Source organism: Necator americanus, chromosome X (genome assembly GCF_031761385.1).
Source record: "Necator americanus strain Aroian chromosome X, whole genome shotgun sequence".
NCBI classification, from domain to species: domain Eukaryota; kingdom Metazoa; phylum Nematoda; class Chromadorea; order Rhabditida; family Ancylostomatidae; genus Necator; species Necator americanus.
This window is the reverse complement of record NC_087376.1, coordinates 9454617-9475383: the sequence shown is the minus strand read 5'-3', so window position 1 is coordinate 9475383 and position 20767 is coordinate 9454617. Positions and strand designations below refer to the sequence as shown.

General features: G+C 41.3%; 2 protein-coding genes across 3 annotated transcripts in view; both read right to left on the bottom strand.

Moving 5' to 3' along the window:
* Nucleotides 1-3819: 3819 nt before the first annotated feature.
* RB195_022004 (uncharacterized protein) lies at nt 3820-5217 on the bottom strand (the record flags this gene model as incomplete). The annotated part of the gene is made up of 6 exons (XM_013445624.2): nt 3820-3857; nt 3908-3948; nt 4014-4073; nt 4320-4401; nt 4475-4526; nt 5101-5217. 6 exons carry the CDS (start codon nt 5215-5217, stop codon nt 3820-3822), a joined length of 390 nt encoding a protein of 129 aa, XP_013301078.1.
* Nucleotides 5218-6919: 1702 nt separating this feature from the next.
* The window catches only part of RB195_022003 (uncharacterized protein), a gene marked incomplete at both ends in the record, with an annotated part of 43844 nt that continues 29996 nt past the window's right edge, over nt 6920-20767 (bottom strand). For both annotated transcript variants that reach the window (XM_064208981.1, XM_064208986.1), the window contains 27 exons: nt 6920-7053; nt 7170-7254; nt 7323-7490; nt 10163-10366; nt 10441-10554; nt 10608-10702; nt 10757-10817; nt 16096-16203; nt 16265-16384; nt 16827-16943; nt 16999-17152; nt 17219-17384; nt 17509-17624; nt 17780-17871; nt 17928-18050; nt 18142-18230; nt 18313-18461; nt 18551-18633; nt 18839-18929; nt 19183-19289; nt 19353-19519; nt 19579-19700; nt 19867-19980; nt 20046-20164; nt 20231-20359; nt 20414-20557; nt 20691-20756. In XM_064208981.1, coding sequence (XP_064064862.1) covers nt 6920-7053; nt 7170-7254; nt 7323-7490; nt 10163-10366; nt 10441-10554; nt 10608-10702; nt 10757-10817; nt 16096-16203; nt 16265-16384; nt 16827-16943; nt 16999-17152; nt 17219-17384; nt 17509-17624; nt 17780-17871; nt 17928-18050; nt 18142-18230; nt 18313-18461; nt 18551-18633; nt 18839-18929; nt 19183-19289; nt 19353-19519; nt 19579-19700; nt 19867-19980; nt 20046-20164; nt 20231-20359; nt 20414-20557; nt 20691-20756 — 3237 coding nt within the window. The remainder of the gene's footprint in view (nt 7054-7169; nt 7255-7322; nt 7491-10162; nt 10367-10440; nt 10555-10607; nt 10703-10756; nt 10818-16095; nt 16204-16264; nt 16385-16826; nt 16944-16998; nt 17153-17218; nt 17385-17508; nt 17625-17779; nt 17872-17927; nt 18051-18141; nt 18231-18312; nt 18462-18550; nt 18634-18838; nt 18930-19182; nt 19290-19352; nt 19520-19578; nt 19701-19866; nt 19981-20045; nt 20165-20230; nt 20360-20413; nt 20558-20690; nt 20757-20767) is intronic.

Here is a 20767-nt window from a genome sequence, read left to right as displayed (position 1 = left end):
GCGACTGGAAGCTATAATAAAAATAACCGCTAGTGCTGCCACATCAAGAACAAAAGAGACCCACATTTCCGATACGACAATAAGACTGTATGAAATTCGACGTCAAATTACATCTACAGTCTGCCAAAAACGCTGTGGAATTTTCAGTCATCAGTAAAGCACTGCGACTCTTTTTGAAAACAGACATAGAGCAGAAATATCTGATGCGATTACAACAAGCAATCTCTAGAAGTGTTAGCCTTCGAAGAGCTCTACAGAAAACATTGGCAAAAAACATTGGCACAACTAAGGAAAGAAAATGTTCAATCGCGGGTTCTCCTGCTGATTTCGCCAAAGTGGTGGAAAAATTCTATAACCAGTTATTCTCCTCAGCAGGACTACCTTCATCAATATGTTATCAACTCGACTGTGCCACCCATCCTAGCAGATAAAGTCATCCGTACGGTGAAGAAAATGAAGCTAGGAAAAGCGCCAGATCCACATTCGATCACTGCCCAATTGTTGATGATCGGATATGATGTGTTCAAAGATACCTTAAGGCTTCAAACTACACTTCCGATTCTTCAATACTGTTGTTGTTTAAAAAAAGGCATTAAAAAAAGGGTTCAACTTGTTATCTACAACCACCGCCCAGTTGCACTGTTGTCCATCATATATGGGTATTTAGTTCGATCATTTTAGAAAGAATGACGGCTCCTTAGAAATCAACCAACCCATCGAACAAGCTATCTTTCGACGCAACATTTCCACCCTAGATCACATTCATTAACCAATTGATAGAGAAAAGCCTTGAGTATAATTTTGCACTGTACATAGCTTTCGTTGACTACTCAAAAGCGTTTGATCCTGTGGAACATAACATGATCTAGATATCATTATATCGACAAGGAGTTTATCCAAGGGCAATTCGTCTTCTGTCGAAAATCTACACATCTACTGTAACATTCGAAAAATGTGGCAATCAAGTTCCTATCAACGCTATATGAGGTGTTCGACAAGACCTTATCTCTCCTGCCCTTTTCACTGCCGTTTTGGAAACCGCCTTCCTTAGCCTGGATTGAAGAAACAGAGGTGTCAACATAAATGGGCTCCATTTAAGTCATCTCAGGTACGCTGATGATGTAGTTCTCTTCGCGCACAAACCACAAGAACTCGAATTAATGCTACAAGAAATGAGCGACAAAAGCCAAATTGTGGGACTGAGAATGAATTTCTCTAAGACTCTTGTCATTACCAATTCCGAAGAAATACCTATCTTCACTGATGGATCTCCTATACATTACTGCACCAACTTTGTTTATCTTGGTCAATGCATATCCTTTGATAGGAATCTAACAACTGAGCTAAATAGGCGAATTCGCTCCCGTTTGAACACATTCAACAGATTCTGTGCATATTTCACAAAAAGAAGATTACCAATGAAGTTCAAACGTCGACTTTATACAAAATGTGTGGAAAATTGTCTCCTCTATGGCTGTGAAACTTGGGCTACAAGAAGCAAAGATGAGAAGAATGCTCAGTGTAACTCTTCTTATGCATCGTACGAACTTGTGGTTGGAAAATACTGCGAAACTCCCAGATATCATGACTAGAATGATTGAAAGAAAATGGACGTGAAGATGAGAACAAGATGGAGAGATTCGTCCGTATCGGAGTTCGGAGAAACATGGATGGGAACCGCCACTACTGATGTGAGCAGATGGAGACGAAGCATGCAACGAGACATTGTAACATTGTGATATCGTCCAATAAATAAATAAATAAAACTCGCCTATACATTGACTTGTGGAAGCTAGCCGATGTGTCATGTAAGTGTTTTTATTCCCCCGACACGTCTGGTATCAATTTATCGATCCCGGATGGATGAAATTTTGGCTTGGCACTAGGGCGATTTCGATCATCGTGTGGCTACAGTGGACCCCTAACTGACTGTGCTACAACGTTGCCTTTACTGTACGATGCAAAATCTGCTTCCACTGATTGGGTGAAGAGTGGCAACTTCTATTAGTTCTTTAGTGAACTGGCAATTTGAATGGTAGTAACATACGTCAAAAGGTCTACGACTGATAACTTTCATGCCATAATTTCATTCTTTGTACAAAGAATCACTTTGATAACTTCTTCGTAGGAATTTACGAAATTTGTCAAGGTAAGGATATTTTTAGGACCGAATTCAATCCTATGAATAAGAACTAACGTATGTAACAAATTTCGACTCATACAAACTGACAGCTGTAATTTTCATATAAAATGAACACATCAGAAGCGAAAAGTAAACAACAAATAGTGACAGAGAAACATGTGTTGGTATAAGTTTCACTATAATGCGTATGGAACAAAAATGCCGTCCATATTTTCAACAAAATTATTATCTAAATAATTCCAAAACCACAAGAGAAAAGTCACACAACGAATCCTAGAGAGGTCAGGCACAATGGGTCTCCATTCATATTTCCATAATTGTTTATAATTTCCAGAAAAAATTGTTGCATGGGGTAGTTTTATGCTAACGAACTTTCTAAGAAAAATTTCATTCTTCCAATTGTTTCAACTTTTTTGCGACGATCATTTATGATGTCTTTAAAGATGTAGAGAAGTAGTGTGTTGTCCCCGTCGTTTCGTTTTTCCTCCCGACTTGCATTTTATAAACATAATTCTTCCTTGTGCCCAAATTCTGCTGTAGCTTCTTTTCTTGACGAAGTATGAAAAGAGTCAGGATATTTTTCCGTACCTTTCGTGAAGGACTAATCACTAAATCAAGAGAGTCTATACTCATTATTTCGCTGATGTTCTAACCAGAGATCATCTGAGTAGAGAAAAGGAAGTAGTAGTTACGAATATTATCGAGTGACGCAAGCATTACCATCAAAGCATGTAAGTAGCAGGTTGAAGGCCCAACAACAAATCCAGTTGTTTTTGTTTTTTGGATAAACTTAACATCGTGTGTACTTTAGAGAAGGGAAATGAAAAATGAACATTCATACTTTCGCTTTTATATACGTGCTTCCGGAGTATATGGCTATAGTAATATTTATCTTTTCATTAACCTCGAACAACGTCAAAGGACATCTGACAGATTGTTACTTCTCATTCCAGTGTCCAACTATATACAGATATTCAAAGAGTTTTTTGAAAGTTTATTAAAGCGGAGACACAGGGTTACCAAATAACTGGAGTTTTTCTCGGAAAATCCCCACGGATTCGTTTGAAATGTTCTTATAGGTAAAGGATAAAAGGTAAAGTTTCTGGCGTTAATCAATCCGCTTGGGATGCGCCCCACGTTCACTTCAGTTCTGAACTTTATTCTTATAGATATTTACTGTGAATACGTTTAAATGATACGGTACATGTATAACAAAGAAAGAAAGCTTTTAGGAGTAGCTCGACTCACCAACACTGTTGTACTGGCAGCACATCTGTAGCTGTCCTATTGTTTTTCTTTGCTTTTCCAGGCAAACTTGCTGAGCAATACACACAATATTTGTTCGAGCATATTTGTTATTGTAAAAATGGGTTGTACTTCCACAAGATAAAGCAGCCCGCCAGGTCCCATTAAAAACTCGTAAACGACCAGAAGGACATGACGAACATTATAGTAGAATAACAACCCCATTTAAGATGATGAGAGCTGTGATCCAAAATAATATTACTCTATGGATCCTTTCTTAGGTGCTACCATTTCTCTGAAAACTCAATGCCCTTGTATTACATTTTTTATCTGGAATGTGAAATGTACAGTAAACCAAATCTAACAGTTTATCCCTTCATTTAAATCGTGCAAGTTCATTGTTAAATAGAACATATCTCGGGAACAGTTGTCTAACCGAAGCGGATGAACTCGTTCTTGCGTTTTTCGACTGAAAGAGAATAGCGTGAAGAATTCAATCCTAGTTTTAAGTCAGCAAACCTGTGGCATCGTCGGCGAAGAATGGATCAGACCGACCGAACCTTCAGAAAAAAGACAGATTTTTGGTGATGAATTAGAACATTCGGGTAAACAAGCTCCTACTTACCGTATAAATTCATTCTTTCTCTTGCCAAATCTGATGAATTCGTTCTTCCTTTTCACATCGCTACAACATGAGGCATATTGCAAATCAAATACATATCTGGGGCGAATAGGAGAATAATTAGTGGGAGGTCGAGTAGAGATTCGCTTTGCTATATAAACGATCTACGCTCACGCAATGAGAAACGTTTAGCGCTTTCATTATGTATGACATCTACGACACACATAAAAGGTAAGCTACCTATCAGGAATTGGGACCAACAAAATAATAAAAAAGACCATTACGAGTCGTCACAGATCACACACATACCTTAAGCTACGCTTTCCAAAGCGGATAAATTCGTTCTTCCTCTTCTCGATATTCGGCTCATCGTCGCTATTCATTGCAGGGACTGTAAAAGTAAAAAGAAAACTATGTGGAATTGCCGAACAGCAGTGTAAATATAAATTTGTATTTTAAAAAACCTGTTCTTTGAAGCATTTCCCCGACTGCCGCTTCCAACATACCCACTTCATTCTGAAAAGTTTCTCATTTTTCCCCTTCTTTTACTTTCATTCAAGCAGTAATGACATCCTGCGTATGTTTGGGTATTCGTAAGAGATTCCGCGAGTCAAGCAATACATAATAGAGTGTGACCAGTCGGTCTTTCGACACTAGCGATGCCACTTTGAGGTGAACAATAACTTCGAACACTCAAATCATCTTATAAATGCAGAAGTTTTCTTTTTTTTCGACGGGAAAAGATTTCCATCACAGCAGAAAGATAGTGTGACCATAACGGTTTTTAAAGATTGCCAGACAGAACGGTACGACTACGACAAATTTAACGAGAAATCGGAAAATATTGTGCCTATGATCCTGAGATTCACATAAGGATACATCACACCCTCAAGACGTGTTGTATAGATTGTACGGAAGAACAAAAAGCCGAGCTGAATCGTAATGAATACTCATGAAGATTCCCTAACACCCATGATACCCAAATTATACTCATGCCCTTGTTGCTATAAAAACGTGTAAAACAGCTCGTTCAGGAGGATGGATTGAATTCGAAATTCGATTGAAGAAGAGAATATCGTACTGCACATACCTCAAGCCTGCATACACGACGTCCAAGGTCTCGTTGTGATTCTGGGAAGTTTGTAACATCACATTCGTAACTGAACCCAGAGGCGAAGAGGGTAGCTCCCAACAAGACCACTAGCATGTCAAATGACAATATCGTCATCAGCTCGCCTTATGTACCTCCTCGTCCCGCCTACCACATCTTCCCAACCAATAGTGGACAAGACTTTAAGTGCCGAATGAAGATAATCCGGTGGCATCTTTTACTAGTATTCAGTAAGGCCACAGTGTGAAACAAAAATCAATGTACAACGAGACAGGAGTTCATATTCGATGTGATTTGACTGTAGTTCTCTTATTAAGACCTACTGTTGAACGATTTTAGAAGTAACAACATTGCCTCCTCGATTTAAATTAGAGTTTAAGATTAATTGAAAAGTGATACTCAATATAATTCGCCTGAGATCCCGTCTGGAATCTCCTATCCAAATATCATCTGTTTTCTGGAACGAATCTCCCTTTTTAGAAAACTTCTCAAGGAGATAGCACTTTTGAAGGAGATATCCCAACATATTCGCACTTCATTTATAGATGAACACATTGGAAAATTCTTAACATAACAAGAAACACTTAATTACATACTCTAGCTGCTCTCGGGAAACGGTAACTTCACCAATTCAATATATTTTAGCCAATTGAACTGCAAACGCTTCATAGCGTGACAATGCATTCGAAATGACCGTTTTTCCGGTGAAAAAGCACATATCTCAAACGAAAAGTGGCACAAATTCATGTCAGTCTTTTGTGAAAACGCCAGCGACGTTCATGACGTAGACTCTGCCAGTAATCTCTAGTCAAGTGCGGTAAGATTCTGTCTGCATTCCAGGAAGATTCCAATACTTCCTCATGTTCCATGAACTCCTGAAAGAGTTCCTACTGTAGGCATGGCGTGTGACCTGCTCATGCAACAGCAACACCGATCTTTCCTTCGTATCACAAATGTCCTCTAAAATCCTTCCAGATCCTCGCTCTATTCATTATTTCAAAAGCAGCTAAGTATTCTACGTTACGAACAAACCGTGAGATCAATGAGAAACATGTATGTAAATGAGTGACGGATATGCACGCTATTCATTTTCATCACTAAGGTTAGTGTTAATTATATCTACTAGCAAAGGAAGACCTAGACATTTATTAATTCATTTCTTCATTAAATACGAACGCAGAACCTCTAACAACTACACAATGTTCACGGATGTGATGGATATAATTACCCTACAAATTTATATTACCGCTTAAAAAAGACGTTGCGCGCCGTAAGTAGCACGTACGTATTAGGTTCCGTAGGACAAATAAACACCTACTTTTACATGTTGGCAAGCGAATTATGCACATTACAGGAAGTGAAATACAGAGGATGTATGCGCCTTCTGCATATTCCTTAAGTCAAATCTATTTGTGTGTATATGTATGTATGTGTGTGTGGTGTGTGTATATATGTGTGGTTTGTATATCAGAATAAATGGCTACATTTGTGCAACGTGTCGATAATTTTAGCAGCGGTTAGGGGTGACATTTGCATACATCAAAGGAGAAGAATAAAATAGATCGGCGACTAGATTGCACATATAATTATTCAATATTGTACAATGAGTGAGAAGTGCCATAAGCGAACATCACAACCACATCTACACGGACTAGTATCTTAACCAATGTCTAAAAGAAGCATAGACTTGATTCTCAAATATAGATTTATAAACAGTAGAAGGAATAATATAATTGTCAACAGTATAAAACAAAGCAACGCAGACGTAACAAGGAGAAAAACTTATAAGATTAAAGGACTAGACAAGATGTGTCATGTTATAAACTGAAGGAAGGGTTCGGAACTTTAAGCTCGCGTCTGCACCACAAGAAAAAAGTCGAAGTTGTTGGTCAATATACAACTGTTGCACACCTTGTACCGCTGATTGCGCAACTGCAAAAGAAGCTTGCTCAAGCGTCAGGACAAAGAAAAATCTCAAACACACGCGTAACTGATATATCGTACAATCCCTAAATCAAATGGAAACGGAAAAACAACTTTTTACAAACCTTGTCTGAACGAGAACCCTCCTTTGGCCGCATGTTCGCCAGGAAGTGAATACATTAACTGCGGATTCAAATCTGCCGACCATATCTGTTAGATTGAAGTAGAATAGCATCTAATCAGAAAAACGATGTTCGTGAATAATTCAAAGCAAGTACCTTGATGTCGCCCTCGCTTGACCCCGCCACTATTAGATCTTGGGTGTAGTCACTGACTAAAGTTTTCACAATTTGATGCGACTCGAAAGCTTTCACAGTTGCACGTAACTGGCGTTGTCGAATATCCCATATGCACAATTCACCGTGGCGTCCACCGGACATAATTGCCTGCAACTCGCACCAATAACAGTGTAAAAAAGTAGAGACTGTTTAAAGGCTTCAAAGAGATTCTCAAGGCTATGTTCCCCCAGTAGTCAAAGAAGCATTTTGCAATGATCATAGCACAAAAGTGAAAAAAACTCCCTCTATAAGTCTAGAAATCATAGAATCATAGGATCCACAACTAAATTATTTGTTTCAATGCGCATGAAAAGAGTAGAACAGATGTAGTCAAAGAAACGATGAAGAAGAAAAGGACAGTATGTGGGAGTCAAGAACTAAGTAAGGCTGCCTATCTCAAAAAGGACAAGATTTAGGACTGGAATTTTTTTAGGCCCGATAAATATGGTGTGTAAAAACGGCTCTTTTTGAAACCTATGGAAAGAATATAATGAAATAGTAGAAATGAAGGAAGAAATTCATTGATCGATCGGTTCTTTGTATTGTATAGTATTATATGAGAATGTTCTAATTCTGAATACGGAATACTGAAGAATGGTCAAAAGTGGTGAGCCACCCTAAGCATTTAGTGTACTTTCTCAAAACCATTCCGGAACAAAAGACAGCAAAAATCGAACCACGAGCAAGTTTTAAAAGATGAGATTTCTAGAGATATTTGCGATTTATGTCAAAGACGCCCATAATTTAGCCGAAAACTACCTTTAAATCATGCTAAAAATGATTTATAATCAACAAAACCTACAAAGTTGTTGAATAAAAAACTAGACTGGACAGTGTTCTACAGAAGTTACCGAATTTGGGGAATGAGGGAAAACAGACTAACGAAGTATAGGAATGCGCAAAATCATAAAAATTCACCGAACAAATTCCTCATGTTTTTTGAAGTATAAACACTCATTGACAACATCAACAAGAACTCTGTGCTATATCTAAAGGAATTCGTATAGTTGGCTGAAAAATCCGAAGAAGAGTGCCAAAATTACAGTTACACGTTTCGCAGCTTGAAAACGTCCTTCTGCCGAGATGTCATCGTTTCAGTGACCAAATCTCTATCTAGGCAAACTCTCAAGCTCACGACTCTCAAGCTTGGGCACCCTCATTTTTCTTACACCATTTTCAGACGCTTCAAGCAGTCGCTCTCACAGCGTTTCATTGTACCGTGGGCTTTTTATTTTGATCTGTTTTAATCAACTTCACGAGTGCAACAGTAGCCATTAAACATGAACACTACATCTTGAAATTATCTCAGTATTACATGCATTTCTCGAAGTAATGAAGACACCATTATATTATAAAATAGGGTTGCAGTAGTTTCGATATACGAATGAGTTATGAGAGTTAACATAAAAGGTCACTTCAACAGCATTTACGAACTTTGCATTTGAGCCTTTAAAGTTCTAATTCAGTTAACAACAAATGCGTTTATAAAAAAGTGAGCGGTCAATGCTCAGCATCGTAACCATATTCATCGAACTTCAAGGACCTTCTTACGGAATTAACCGAAATGCGTGAAACATCGGGTACTAAGTACTTGGAGCACGACAAGCGGTCTGTTATTGGACGCTACCACACATGAATGGGTGTTCCAATCATTCAAAACTTTCTTTTCATATCGAATCCTTTAAAAAAAGCCTAATCTCGTTAGCATGACATTTAATTTATAATTAGTTTGAGTTTCAAAAAAATGAATGCGACTTGATACGACTTATACGGAATCAGAAAGTATCGCCTGGAACATTTCCAAACACTGTAATACCCAAACAGTGCGCCAACAAGAAATTTTTTGTTCCCCCCAAGTTCCTCTGCGCCCTCCATAATGGCACCCATCCATTCATTGTTCTTTATAAAAAAAAAAGTGTTCAAACGAAAGAGTATAATAACCTCAATACATATGCTTTCAGAACACTGCCATTTCCATACACCTCCCAATTGCTGCCGCATTCTCTTCTAATTAACTGTTTCAAATAATTGTGTTTAGCAGCTGAGGCGTCATTATTCCCGCTTCTTACTTACAAGAAACTCGGCGCTCCTTAAAGACATCACACTACGATTCTGAGGTGGTACGGATTTCAGGTGGAGATTCGTATACGGGATAGTAGATTATGGAGAGGGGGTGATTCCGTCCATTTCTTCCTAATTGCCGTAAAAGATGGCCCGGAAAATACGGCTTCGGGCGTTCCGGCGCTTTATTTTCCACCTGGAGTTCGATTGGAGCGCTCCAGTCTCGTACATGTGCCGCATCTTCCGGGCCGTTTTTTACGGCAATTAGGAAGAAATGTACGGAATCACCCTCCCTTCCATAATCTACTACCCCTTATAAGAATACTCCATCTGAAATTTGCACCACATCAGATTCGTGGGGTGATGCCTTTAAAGAACATTTACTCGGCTAGCAGTGGGCAGAAAACAAGCCCAATCCCAGATTTTTTTTCTGCAAACTGCAGTTATGCTATGTTTGAGTTCGTGAAGTTAAACAGTACAAAAGAAACCAATTCCATACCAAACAATTCTACTAACTTCAAGTATCTGTAATTATCGCTATCGAATAACTTCTAGATTATCTCTCATAGCCAGAGCTGTCGTTACTCATGGCATGAACGAAATAGACGATACGTCAACTACGATTAACACGATCCGACATCCGAAAAAGTGTGATACGCAGTGTACTTGAAAGAGATACCAGCTTGAGTTCAAAAGACTTAAAAAAACACAAAACATACCTGTTGGTTAGGCATATACATGGCCACCGTTGCGCCCTCTGGATGAGCCACCCAAGAATGAACTAGGGCTCGACTCTGAGGAAGCAAAGTATCCCAAAGAGCAATGTTGAACTCTCCTGAAGACGCGCCTGCTGTAACTAACACCGAGGAGCTATGACCAATAAATCGCACGTCAGATGCTGATTTGTTGTGACACCTCTGGCTCTGAAAAGGTGTCGGCAGAAAGAAAATAAAAGACAAGAAACAGTCAAAAAAATAAGATTACTGGAAGTGCTCACGAAAAACGGTTTTTTATGTTCTGTCGAATGGCTGGCTTGCCAAAGACACATCAAACCATCTCCATCAACAGCAGCAAATTTGTTTCCATTGCAAGAGAAGGATATTTTTGTCACCTGCACAACCACGTGTGTAAACATCAGCAGGAAAAAATAGTTCTCAAAATTACCTTGGCATGTTGGCCGGCTACACGCGCAGTATATACAGGTTGTCCAACGCTCCATTCCCATACCCTTATCGATCCATCCGAAGATCCAGTGACGTCTGCCAATCAAAAGACTTGTTTCTGCGTGCCACATTTTCAAATGTCAAACTTACAGAATGGCGCTGCCGGATGAGAATCGATGCGACGAATTCCGCTGATGGTTCTTTTGAACATCTGGGAAGTATATTAAGTACACAATCACATACTCGCCAACACTTTAACTACTCAGAAGTTTTTGGCCAAGTTATATGCATAATGGTTTCCAGATAAACACAAATGATCACCTTAGCCGATAATAACGCAGCAAAAAAGCGGCGTAGATTTCATAACAGCTGCATAGTTGCTTGGAATTCTACGGTCAGAGTAACGATAGCCTAACACTGATGAGAGACTGGTGTTGGTTCAGATTTATTTGGTGTGTTCATTTACAGACACCTATATCCAACCCTTACATCCAAAGTTGGAGAAGAAGCAAGAAAGCCACATGAAATCAATCCATAATTCCAGCCTCCTACGCAACGAAATTTGAGAACGTCATTGGCACGAAAATCATAGGTTCAATATTGATCTACGTAGGTATACATGACTCGTGGAAACACATCATAATTTCTCATCGCATGAAGTTATTTGCCTTTGGTGCTAAGAAGTAACGAGGAATACTGCTGCTTCTGACGCACAAGGTTTCGAAGCTAATCATCCTAGATCGACTTATCAAACATCATCAGGAAACCACCCGTGACGAACACGCTCGGCTTCTTGATCGATCTATGGCTGACCAGATGTCCATTGACAGAAGAGTGAGCGAGATGTGAGAGAGGTGCTCGAAACTGATGCAGCTAGTTATTCTGCGCTTCGGAGCCGCTTTCGCGCTCTTCCAGGGGGCCATCTTCTCAACGCGGCTGGCGCGGATGTTTGATGAGTTTCAGGAAAGTTCGTTCTTCTACTCGATAGCATGCTCGAACAACTATTGCAGTTCAAACACTAGCTTGACGTCATCATTGTATGAAGTGGTAATCGGAGTAAGAAAAGGGCAGTGGGAGTACCCTTAATGTTCAATTTCGCTGTCCTTGATATCATGCAGAGAACAGTATATAGGTGTCCCGCCGATATCATTTTAGCACCATCAGAAAGTCCCTTGACCTATCTCGAGCATGTAGACAATGGTGTTGTATTCGCGAAAAGCAGCACAAAACTTCAACATGTTATCAACTTTATCGAAGCTGGCTGCAAAGTAAAGGTTATGCCTGCACCTCGATAAATGTAAGCATACATAGATAACCTCCAGACTCCCAACGAGAATGGAGGCAGCCGATCGGAACGGTTAGATGAGTTTTGCTATGTAGGCTGCATGCTGAAGAACAGCGACAGTTATTTATAAAATATAATATGAAATACAGTCACGGATCTCCCTCATTAGAGGGATCACAGCCGGTTAGTCGCGAGGCTAGGTGGCGCATCCCCCAGTGGCAGATAGGGGGCTAATCGCGGACCAAAAGCGACCTTGTGCCTGCCCAGAGACGCGGGTGGATTCAGGGGATGGACTCCCTGTTTCTGCTGAGCCAGGACTGACTCATGACATCCTTGTATCCCGCACGTCGGTCCGGCCAAAAGCCCGCAATCAAGTGACTGGGAGGTGCAAGGGAGGCGGTTTGAAGTCGCCTCCAACAAATAAGCTCCACATCTCCACTCCGGGAGAACGGAAGTTCTCCCAAAAACACATGGGACTAGAGACTTGCAACCTGCCCATGGGTTTCAAATTTTTATGCAAAACACAGTAATAGAAAAGAGTCTCCTGATAACGCACGTATGCTTGCACTGAAAGCGGCTATCGAAGATCTGATGACCGAGACGAGACGAAGTCACACTCTCAACGCCGTATGTGAAACTAGAAAGAACTGTTCTTAGGAACATGCGACAGTAGAGGTGTTGGTGGAGCTGGGGTCCTCGTCAACACGAGTACGGCAAAGAACAACGACTCTTTCGAACAACTTACGACCCGAATCAGACGTCTGCGGATGAGAAGATGTGGTCCAACGCCAGCTTTGACTATCTTCGTCGCTCCAACATCAAGTTACGAAGAAGAAGTCGAAACTTTCTATATGGACCTGGAGAAGTTCTACCGAGAAGATCATTCCTTCTACAAGGTCATAGTTGGCGATTTCAACGCCAAAGTTGGCCCAAGAAGAACGCCGGAGGAACTTCACATCGGGACCCACGGCCTACAATGGAATGACCAGGGGGAGAGGCTCTCCAAGTTCATCATGACAACTAAGACCATGGGAAATCGCAATTCCAGAAGCCCTCCTCTCTACGCTGGACGTGGAAGTCACCGGGTGGAGGGTACCGTAATGAAATAGACCACATCGTCGTCAATAAAAGGTTCTGCCTGACGGACGTCGCTGTTGTACCAAAGTTCTATACGGGATCGGACCATCGCTTCCACCGAGGAAGATTTTCCTTCACAAGGAGAGAAGAGAAAGCCGCCACGTTCAAAAAGCGAGATACCAGAACTATCATCAACTAGGATCTCTTCGGTACGCAAGCCGGCTTTTGCGAAGATTCCGCAATGGACAACATCGACGAGGAATATGACCGGCTCGTTGAACACCTTCACGACTGCGCGAAGAAGGCTGAGAGTTTTAAAACCACCAAGAGGCGCCTGTTTCTTGAAACTCTTGAGCTGACACGCCAGCGTGGAACAGCACGCGCCGCTGGGAACCAAGAACTCACGAGCTCGCAAAGCTTTGCAGAGAGGCGATAAAGGAAGACCTCAAAGAGAGAAGAGAAGCAGAAGTGCTGGCTGAAGCTGCAGAGGTGGGAAAAAACATCCGCTATGCCCGTCGAGACTTCGCCAGTCGCAAGACGAGGATGACTGCTCTCCGGAACCCGAAGGGAACAACCATTGCATCGAGAAAGGGAATAGAGAAAATCATCTACGACTTCTACTCTGATCTCTTCGACAGCCATGTCCACTTGCCTCCTCACCATCTGAGAGAAGACGGATATGTCATTCCAGAGGTTCTCCCGTCCGAAATACGACATGCTACCATGTCGGTAAAAAATCGTACGGCACCCAGTCCCGCCAGAATAAGACCAGAACAACTGAAGAACCTTCCACCAGTACTCATCAACACCCTGGCAAGACTCTTCACACGTTACTTGTCGGAACACGAGATTTCTGAACAGTGAAAAACCAACAAGACCGTGTTGTTGTACAACAAGGGAGATCCGAATGACATCGGCAATTTACACCCAATCTGCTCATTAACCGCCATTCTCAAGCGCTTCACAAAAGTGATCCTCAATAGGATTGAAAAAGTCTTGGATGAAGGACAGCCATGCGAGCAAGCAGGATTTCGAAAAGGATTCAGCACGGTTGACCACACTCACACTGTTTCGAAACTCATCGAGGTATCACGAGAGTACAAGATGTCGCTCTGTCTCATCTTCATCGACTTGAAGAAGGCCTTCGACTCAGTTGAGACGGAAGCGGTCGTTGAACCTTTGAACAACCAAGGCGGAATGGAACGACATGGGAGTGAAGGTTGATGGTCGGCAGCTACATCATTTGCGCTTTGCTGATGACGTCGTACTGGTGACAACTAGCATCAGCCAAACGGAACGAATGCTGACGGAATTCGAGAAAACATGTGGATGCATCGGTCTTCAGCTGAATCTACAAAGGACGTTCATGCGGAACGGATGGGTCTCGGATGCCCCATTCACGCTCAACGGAACGAACATATCCGAATGCACCAGTTACGTTTATCTGGGTCGGGAATTGAACATAATGAACGACCTGACCTCCGTGCTGGGCAGGAGGAGACGAGCGGCTTGGGGAGCGTACAAGAGCATCGAGGATGTAGTGAAGAAGACCAGGAACATCTGGCTCCATGCTCACCTCTTCAACACCACCGTACTTCCTGCTTTGACTTATGCTTCGGAAACCTGGGCATTTCGCAAGCAGGAAGAAAACGCGGTGAGCGTCGTTGAACGCACAATTGAGAAAGTGATGCTAGGAGTATCCCGTTTCACGCAAGTGAGGGACGGGATTCAAAGTTCTCTCCTACGTCAGCGATCGAAGATTAGAGACGCCGCCGCGTTTGCCAAGGAAAGTAAAATAAGGTGGGCCGGACACGAGATGCGCTTTAACGACAACCGTTGGATCAGAGCCGTGAGCGACTGGGTTCACCGCGATATTAAGTGCACTACAGGAAGACCGCCGACCCGATGGTCAGATTTCTTCACGAAGTCCTTCTAAGAAAATTATGATGCTCTTCGTTTCCCACGCGAAAGGAGGAACCACTGGGCTAGGTGATCAAGGTGATGAAATACAGCATTGAAACTCTCTAGCGAAATGTTTGTCATCGACTTTCGTCGCCTACATGCGACGCGAGCTACGAGCTTACCTATCCGTTATTCGGCTTCGTGATGGACCGGTTAGAGATTTGAGCGGTGCAGTCTACTGTGATGGCAAAGATTAACTGCACGGAAGAGACACTGCTTAGAAGATTTTTTGGTTAATTTTGCCGTAGGATATGCCATAATGAAGATCTTTACGCATTTTTACACCGGTATGGTACACCTGCGGATCACATATGGAAAGCATCAAAAGTTTGCACCGCCGTCGAAAGGGGCTACTGACAATCATCTTTGCTTCTTTGGCCACATTATGAGGACACCAATAGACCGCCTTGTTCGGCGCATTCTGAGAAGTCTGCCGTGTTAAAGTTGGAGAAGGTCAACTGGCCTAAAACAGAAGTTCTCAACTGAAGTGGTGAAAGAGAAAATGAATACACTTTGCATCCAGAAGGTTAGACAGAGCCATGTTCAAGCAGGAAACATCTCTGCGAAGATGCGGACAATTGCGTAATACAATGATGTCAGCCCGCCTACGGAGTCAAGTGACTCAAGACATTGGCATACAGACAGCGTAAAAAAACGTTTTCATTTACCAACTGTTTTCTCCATCACTTCATTCGTTTCTTTAGGTTCTCCCCGAGCTCTATATCTGCATTAAAAAGGCTTTAATTCGCTATAGACTACTGTCCATTTCTGAAAGTGAAACAAGAAATGATCAAGTAACTTTTTTGGGTAACAATTATAGTGTAAGCCCTAAATAGTATTGTAAACTTTCCGTAGATGCAGAAGTAATCACAAACAAGTCAGCCAAAAGTTGACTGTCATTCTACAAACCGGAGTAGCACTGAAAAAGGTGTTGTGTGCGGTATATACTGCAGATGTAAGTGCGCAACTTGTCCAAAAGTTCCTGGGCACCAAACAATTATTTTACAATCGTCAGGTGGGACAAGAAGACGTCACAACATTCCCTACCTTCTGAAGTCCATTCCTACTTCTATCAATTATCCAAGGAGTCAACTTCTAAGAAAGTGAAATCATTTTCACTCAGACGACAAAAGGCAAGACAAACTTTAAAAAACGGCCATCTTACCATAGTTGCAGTTTTCGGTGTATGATTCTGCTGTGTCGCCCCTTCTGTGAACAGTTGATAGTCGTCGTTTTCCTTAAGAGGATCACGACGAATTGTTAGTAAGTTAACCTGAATAAGGAAGGAAGAAGCAGTCCTAATAAGGAAGGAAGAAGCGGTCCTCAATACATACATCTAATTCAGTTCGGTTATATAGCCAAGATGATGCATTATTAGTTTCTTCAAATATACGAGAAATATCCATTTCCTGCAACTCTCGTCCAGTTGAGACTACTAAGTATCCAGGTTTCTCCTGAAATTGCAAAACCCTTTCTAATACAGGACGGCGAAATGAATAACTAAAACTGATGAATATATGAATATGATCTAAGTTGTAGATGCTGGAAATGAATGTTTAGAGAAATGTGACCATTGTACTTGTGGGAAAAAAACCGGGTTTAAGTTGTGTTCAGCAAGCCAACAGAAAGGAACCAATAAACAACCAGTGGTTGAACGTAGAGGTGTGACTGAAGTTATCCAAAGAGTTTTTCGCTTGTTTTCAATTCCTTTCGCGAGTGAAACTACCTATTCTTAATTTAATTTGTAATCGCTTAACAAAATCCTTCCAAGATCTAGAGAAAAACAGTTCCCTTCCGACTATACAGCTTTACGCAGGCAGTGACGTCTTCGAAAGAAAACTGTATCATGTTAATCAGTCCAATGAAGTTTACATGATCAACATGAAAGATACCTACCTGGTTACATGCAAAAGCAACGATAGGCTCATTGTCTTTCTGAATGATTTTGAATGCATCTGGGAGAGGTTGATTTTCGATACCAGCCAAGACGTCATTACGTTCCACTGGCTGCTCCTGTAGAGACCAATATCACGAAAAAAAACAGAAGAAAACAGTTTTGAAAAACGACCTGTTGTCCTTGCGTTGCAAATATGTGCCGGATGAACAAATGCTGCAGATGATCTTGATTCACTACATAAGCCCACAACCGTTGTAAAGGTCCAGCTCGAGGATCCTCAGATTCAAATGGAGTGTTCTTTCTTTCCGTAATGACAGCGTACTTTCTATTTAGAATTATTATGAGATAATATCAATAGTGACAGAAACACAAGAAAAAAATCCTTGACTACTTTGAAGTTAATGCAGGGTCCAATTCAATAAGATTCACAGTCATGTTGGGAAGAAAGTCAATAGGACATCCACCACGATAAGTTTGGAGAGTGTGTCGTAACTGCATTGCCCAACCATCCAGAAGACGGAAAATAGATTCGATGCGAGGAGCTAGACCAGGTACTTCTACAACCAAACGAGTGTTAAACTATACTTCCCAAGTTTTGAGCATTTACAATGAGAAAGACTTATGAATTTTCGGAAAAAAATGAAAATTTATTCATTCGACAGGAAAACCTGTGAGTTTTACCGTTAGGATCGAATCCTGCCAGCACAAGAAACTGTCGAATCCTGTAGATTTGCTGTTCAACGAGGGCAAGTCTAAGCAGCTGCCAAGCATAGGAAGCAGGATTTGCGTTCTCACACCTTAACATATAGCCAACACTTCCGAAGTATTTTCGTCAAAATATTACTGGGGATTCTTTTGGATGATGTGCATAAATATAGAATTTATTTGCAAATTTGGTTTCTCAGCAGCATCTTAATATTATGGAAGGACTACAAATACCAGAACAACTAACTTATCCTCATCTAATTCACTCGTGGAACTCTCTTCCGATCCATCGTCTGAGTCAAAATCAACACCTAGATCATCACTTGAATTAATAGGAGGCTGAAAGTAATTATTACTATGCAAATTGCTAAGATATATGAATACTTAATCCTCACCTTATCTGCGAAGAACTGCACTATATTCTTCAGTGGTGGCACCCATTTCGTCACGATTTGCTCGACTACTGGTGGGGAAGAGATAGAAATTGTTCCCGGTGGAGATGTGTCGGTCCCGAATACCTAGATCCACAACTGGTAACCCTTATATTGATTAGAACACTGTGCAGCTACTGTGAAAAAAAATGCAAACTAATGAAGGACTCTGTAAAACCTTGGCATGGAGTTTTGATCGGAAAGCTTGGCCATCACTGCTAATAGTGAGTGCATCTGCGGATTTCTTTCTTCGAGGAGCGGATGGGCCTATACAGCAACAGATCCGATTCTCAATGCAATTAGATTGTTTTTCTTCCTTTACAGAGAAAACTTACTACGAAACACTTACGTGGTGGTCTCGTTGGTTTCAACGCCTTCAGCTTTTTCTCACCTCCTCCACCGAAGATGAGTGCGAACTGCGCCGAGTCCATTTGATGGGCTGCTAATCGGTATAACCATCTAGAGTCATACACAGCCAAAGCAAAGCAGAATAAAGACCTGAAAACAATTCCAGGAGTAAAAACACATGCTAAATGCGTTACTGATTCGTAACAGAAATCAGAAGAGATCTAAAGCAGAGATCGTACATAGTTATTGCCACAAAACACTCCGCCAAAAGCTGCCGGAGATGAGGGGCTCCGTCGTCTTTTTCTCGGCTCAACAAAGCAACCTATAAAAATGCATTAATGAATCATTTATGAAACCACGTATGATGAACCAAAGATTTTAGAGCTCATTAGTTATAAATCCATTTCGTTAACGTCCACACGAATATTTTACTAAATATATTTTATTCCTTGGAAGATGTAACTAACTGCAGTTAGAGAACCATCATCACACCCATTAATGTACCAGAATGAGAAGTCGCTACCTACCAAATTCTCAACACCTGGCCAACGTGGTGGCGGAGTTGATACCTTGACGTCATCCGTAAACGTATACGCACGGGTTCTCCTCGTGAGGGCGCTGAAGAGAACCGAGAGTAGCGCAACTTTATAATTTTCACATAAAATGCGTGATTAACGAAATTTACAACACATTTAATATTAATACAAAACAACAAATTCAATCATGGAAATTTGTCTTCGGAAAACAGTGCCCATAAATTTGAGTTTAAGTCACAATTTGTAGGGCCTGAACTCTGCTATTTAAAAAGAGCGAAGTCTCAAAATTTGCGAAGATGATGGCAGTATAACAGGATAATCTTCGCACCACTCACCCGAGCTTCACGTTCGAATTGGCCATGGTGGGGAACTGATCCAAATCGCACAAGGACTGGTACAAACACGACGATAAACCTTGGCTTAGATTGTACACCATGTAGGCCTAGTGTGAGAAAGGCATATAAGACAAAAAAACACACACACACAGAGCTAAAGCGAGAAGTACCTTCTGCACGTGCTTGTCGATATCGGGGACGCTAACAAGATCAGCAATAGTAGAAAGAAGATCGTAACACTGATTCTCGATGAAAGACAATGGCGAAGAGACGAACATTTTCGCAGATGATACTGATGCAACCAAAAGGGGGAAAGAATTTGCATCCAGTACTGGCTCTGAACAGAAAATCTACTCAGCAAATCCAGTAGAATAGTTTTACCACGAAATAACACACCACTAAGATGGTGAACACCAGCGTCCTTTTGGACTTCCAGCAGAAGTAGGAGCAACTCCATTAGTGCAGAAGTAAGACGATGGTTTTGAGCGGAATGAAGAGCGCAGTACGATGTGAAGGACCTAAAAACAAACTGCAAGCAGAATAAGGTACACTAGCAAAGTTAATTCAAATTAGAATGCAACGAAAACATGTAGTGCAAGACTTCAAAATTATCTAATGCAAAACGTGATGTGAATCTCACTTCACCGAATCACAGCACTTTCAAAATACTAAAATAAAACAGACCTAAGTAGTTTCTGATTTGCAATTAACCATTTTCGTCTTTTTCGTGCAAACTTGAGCTTCATCATAATGTCAGCGCGATCATTCCGGATCACATCATGAAGAGTATTGCTAGTTCTGCAGCAAAGAAGTTCTGAGATACACTTCTCAGTTTTCGAATCAAAAACAAAACATAAACAAACGCAGCGCTAGGATCCAACTCAATCCCATCGGTATTGTCATCGTTCGTGTTATCAGAGTTCGAACGATAATCACATAGGTCCTTCAACACATCCACCTCCTTTTCTAACCAAATCAGCAGCTAAATGCGGTGAACTTAATGGGCTTGAATAATTATACTGTGGTACAATCTGTAGCAAAGCTGAACCTGGAAGCGCAACTGCCCTCCATCCACCTCAAATCCGCTTGCTAATGTTGACAGTTCTTCAGTTAGTATTCGTAGGGAAGCAACAAACTTCAAATGTTGGGCGATGACGTCAGATGTTTCTCCATCAACCTTGAAAACAAATCGTACTGAAAACATTACTGCGCTACTCAAACGTTCATGTACCTTAGAAGGAAGGGCTCGTTCAGTCAAAACAGTACGAACTTGTGGAAGAGGAACTCCATTGGAAGTTCCCTCATTAGCGATTTTGTTTCCATACACATCGGTGTTGTCATCCTCATCACTCCATTGTAATGCCAAATCTTCATTCTGAACAGGTCATACTCGTCTCCACAGCAGTTTCAGGTCAAATAAGCGAAGAAGACGATTGACAACACATTATTAGACCACACATCCAAGAGTACTTCGATGGAATAAGAAAATAGAAAAAATGAGCCCTCACGGTTATAACAACTGTCGGCTTGCTCCAGTCAACGTTGTCGACAGACTCAAGAGGAGCTGGCGAGAACTGAAATAATC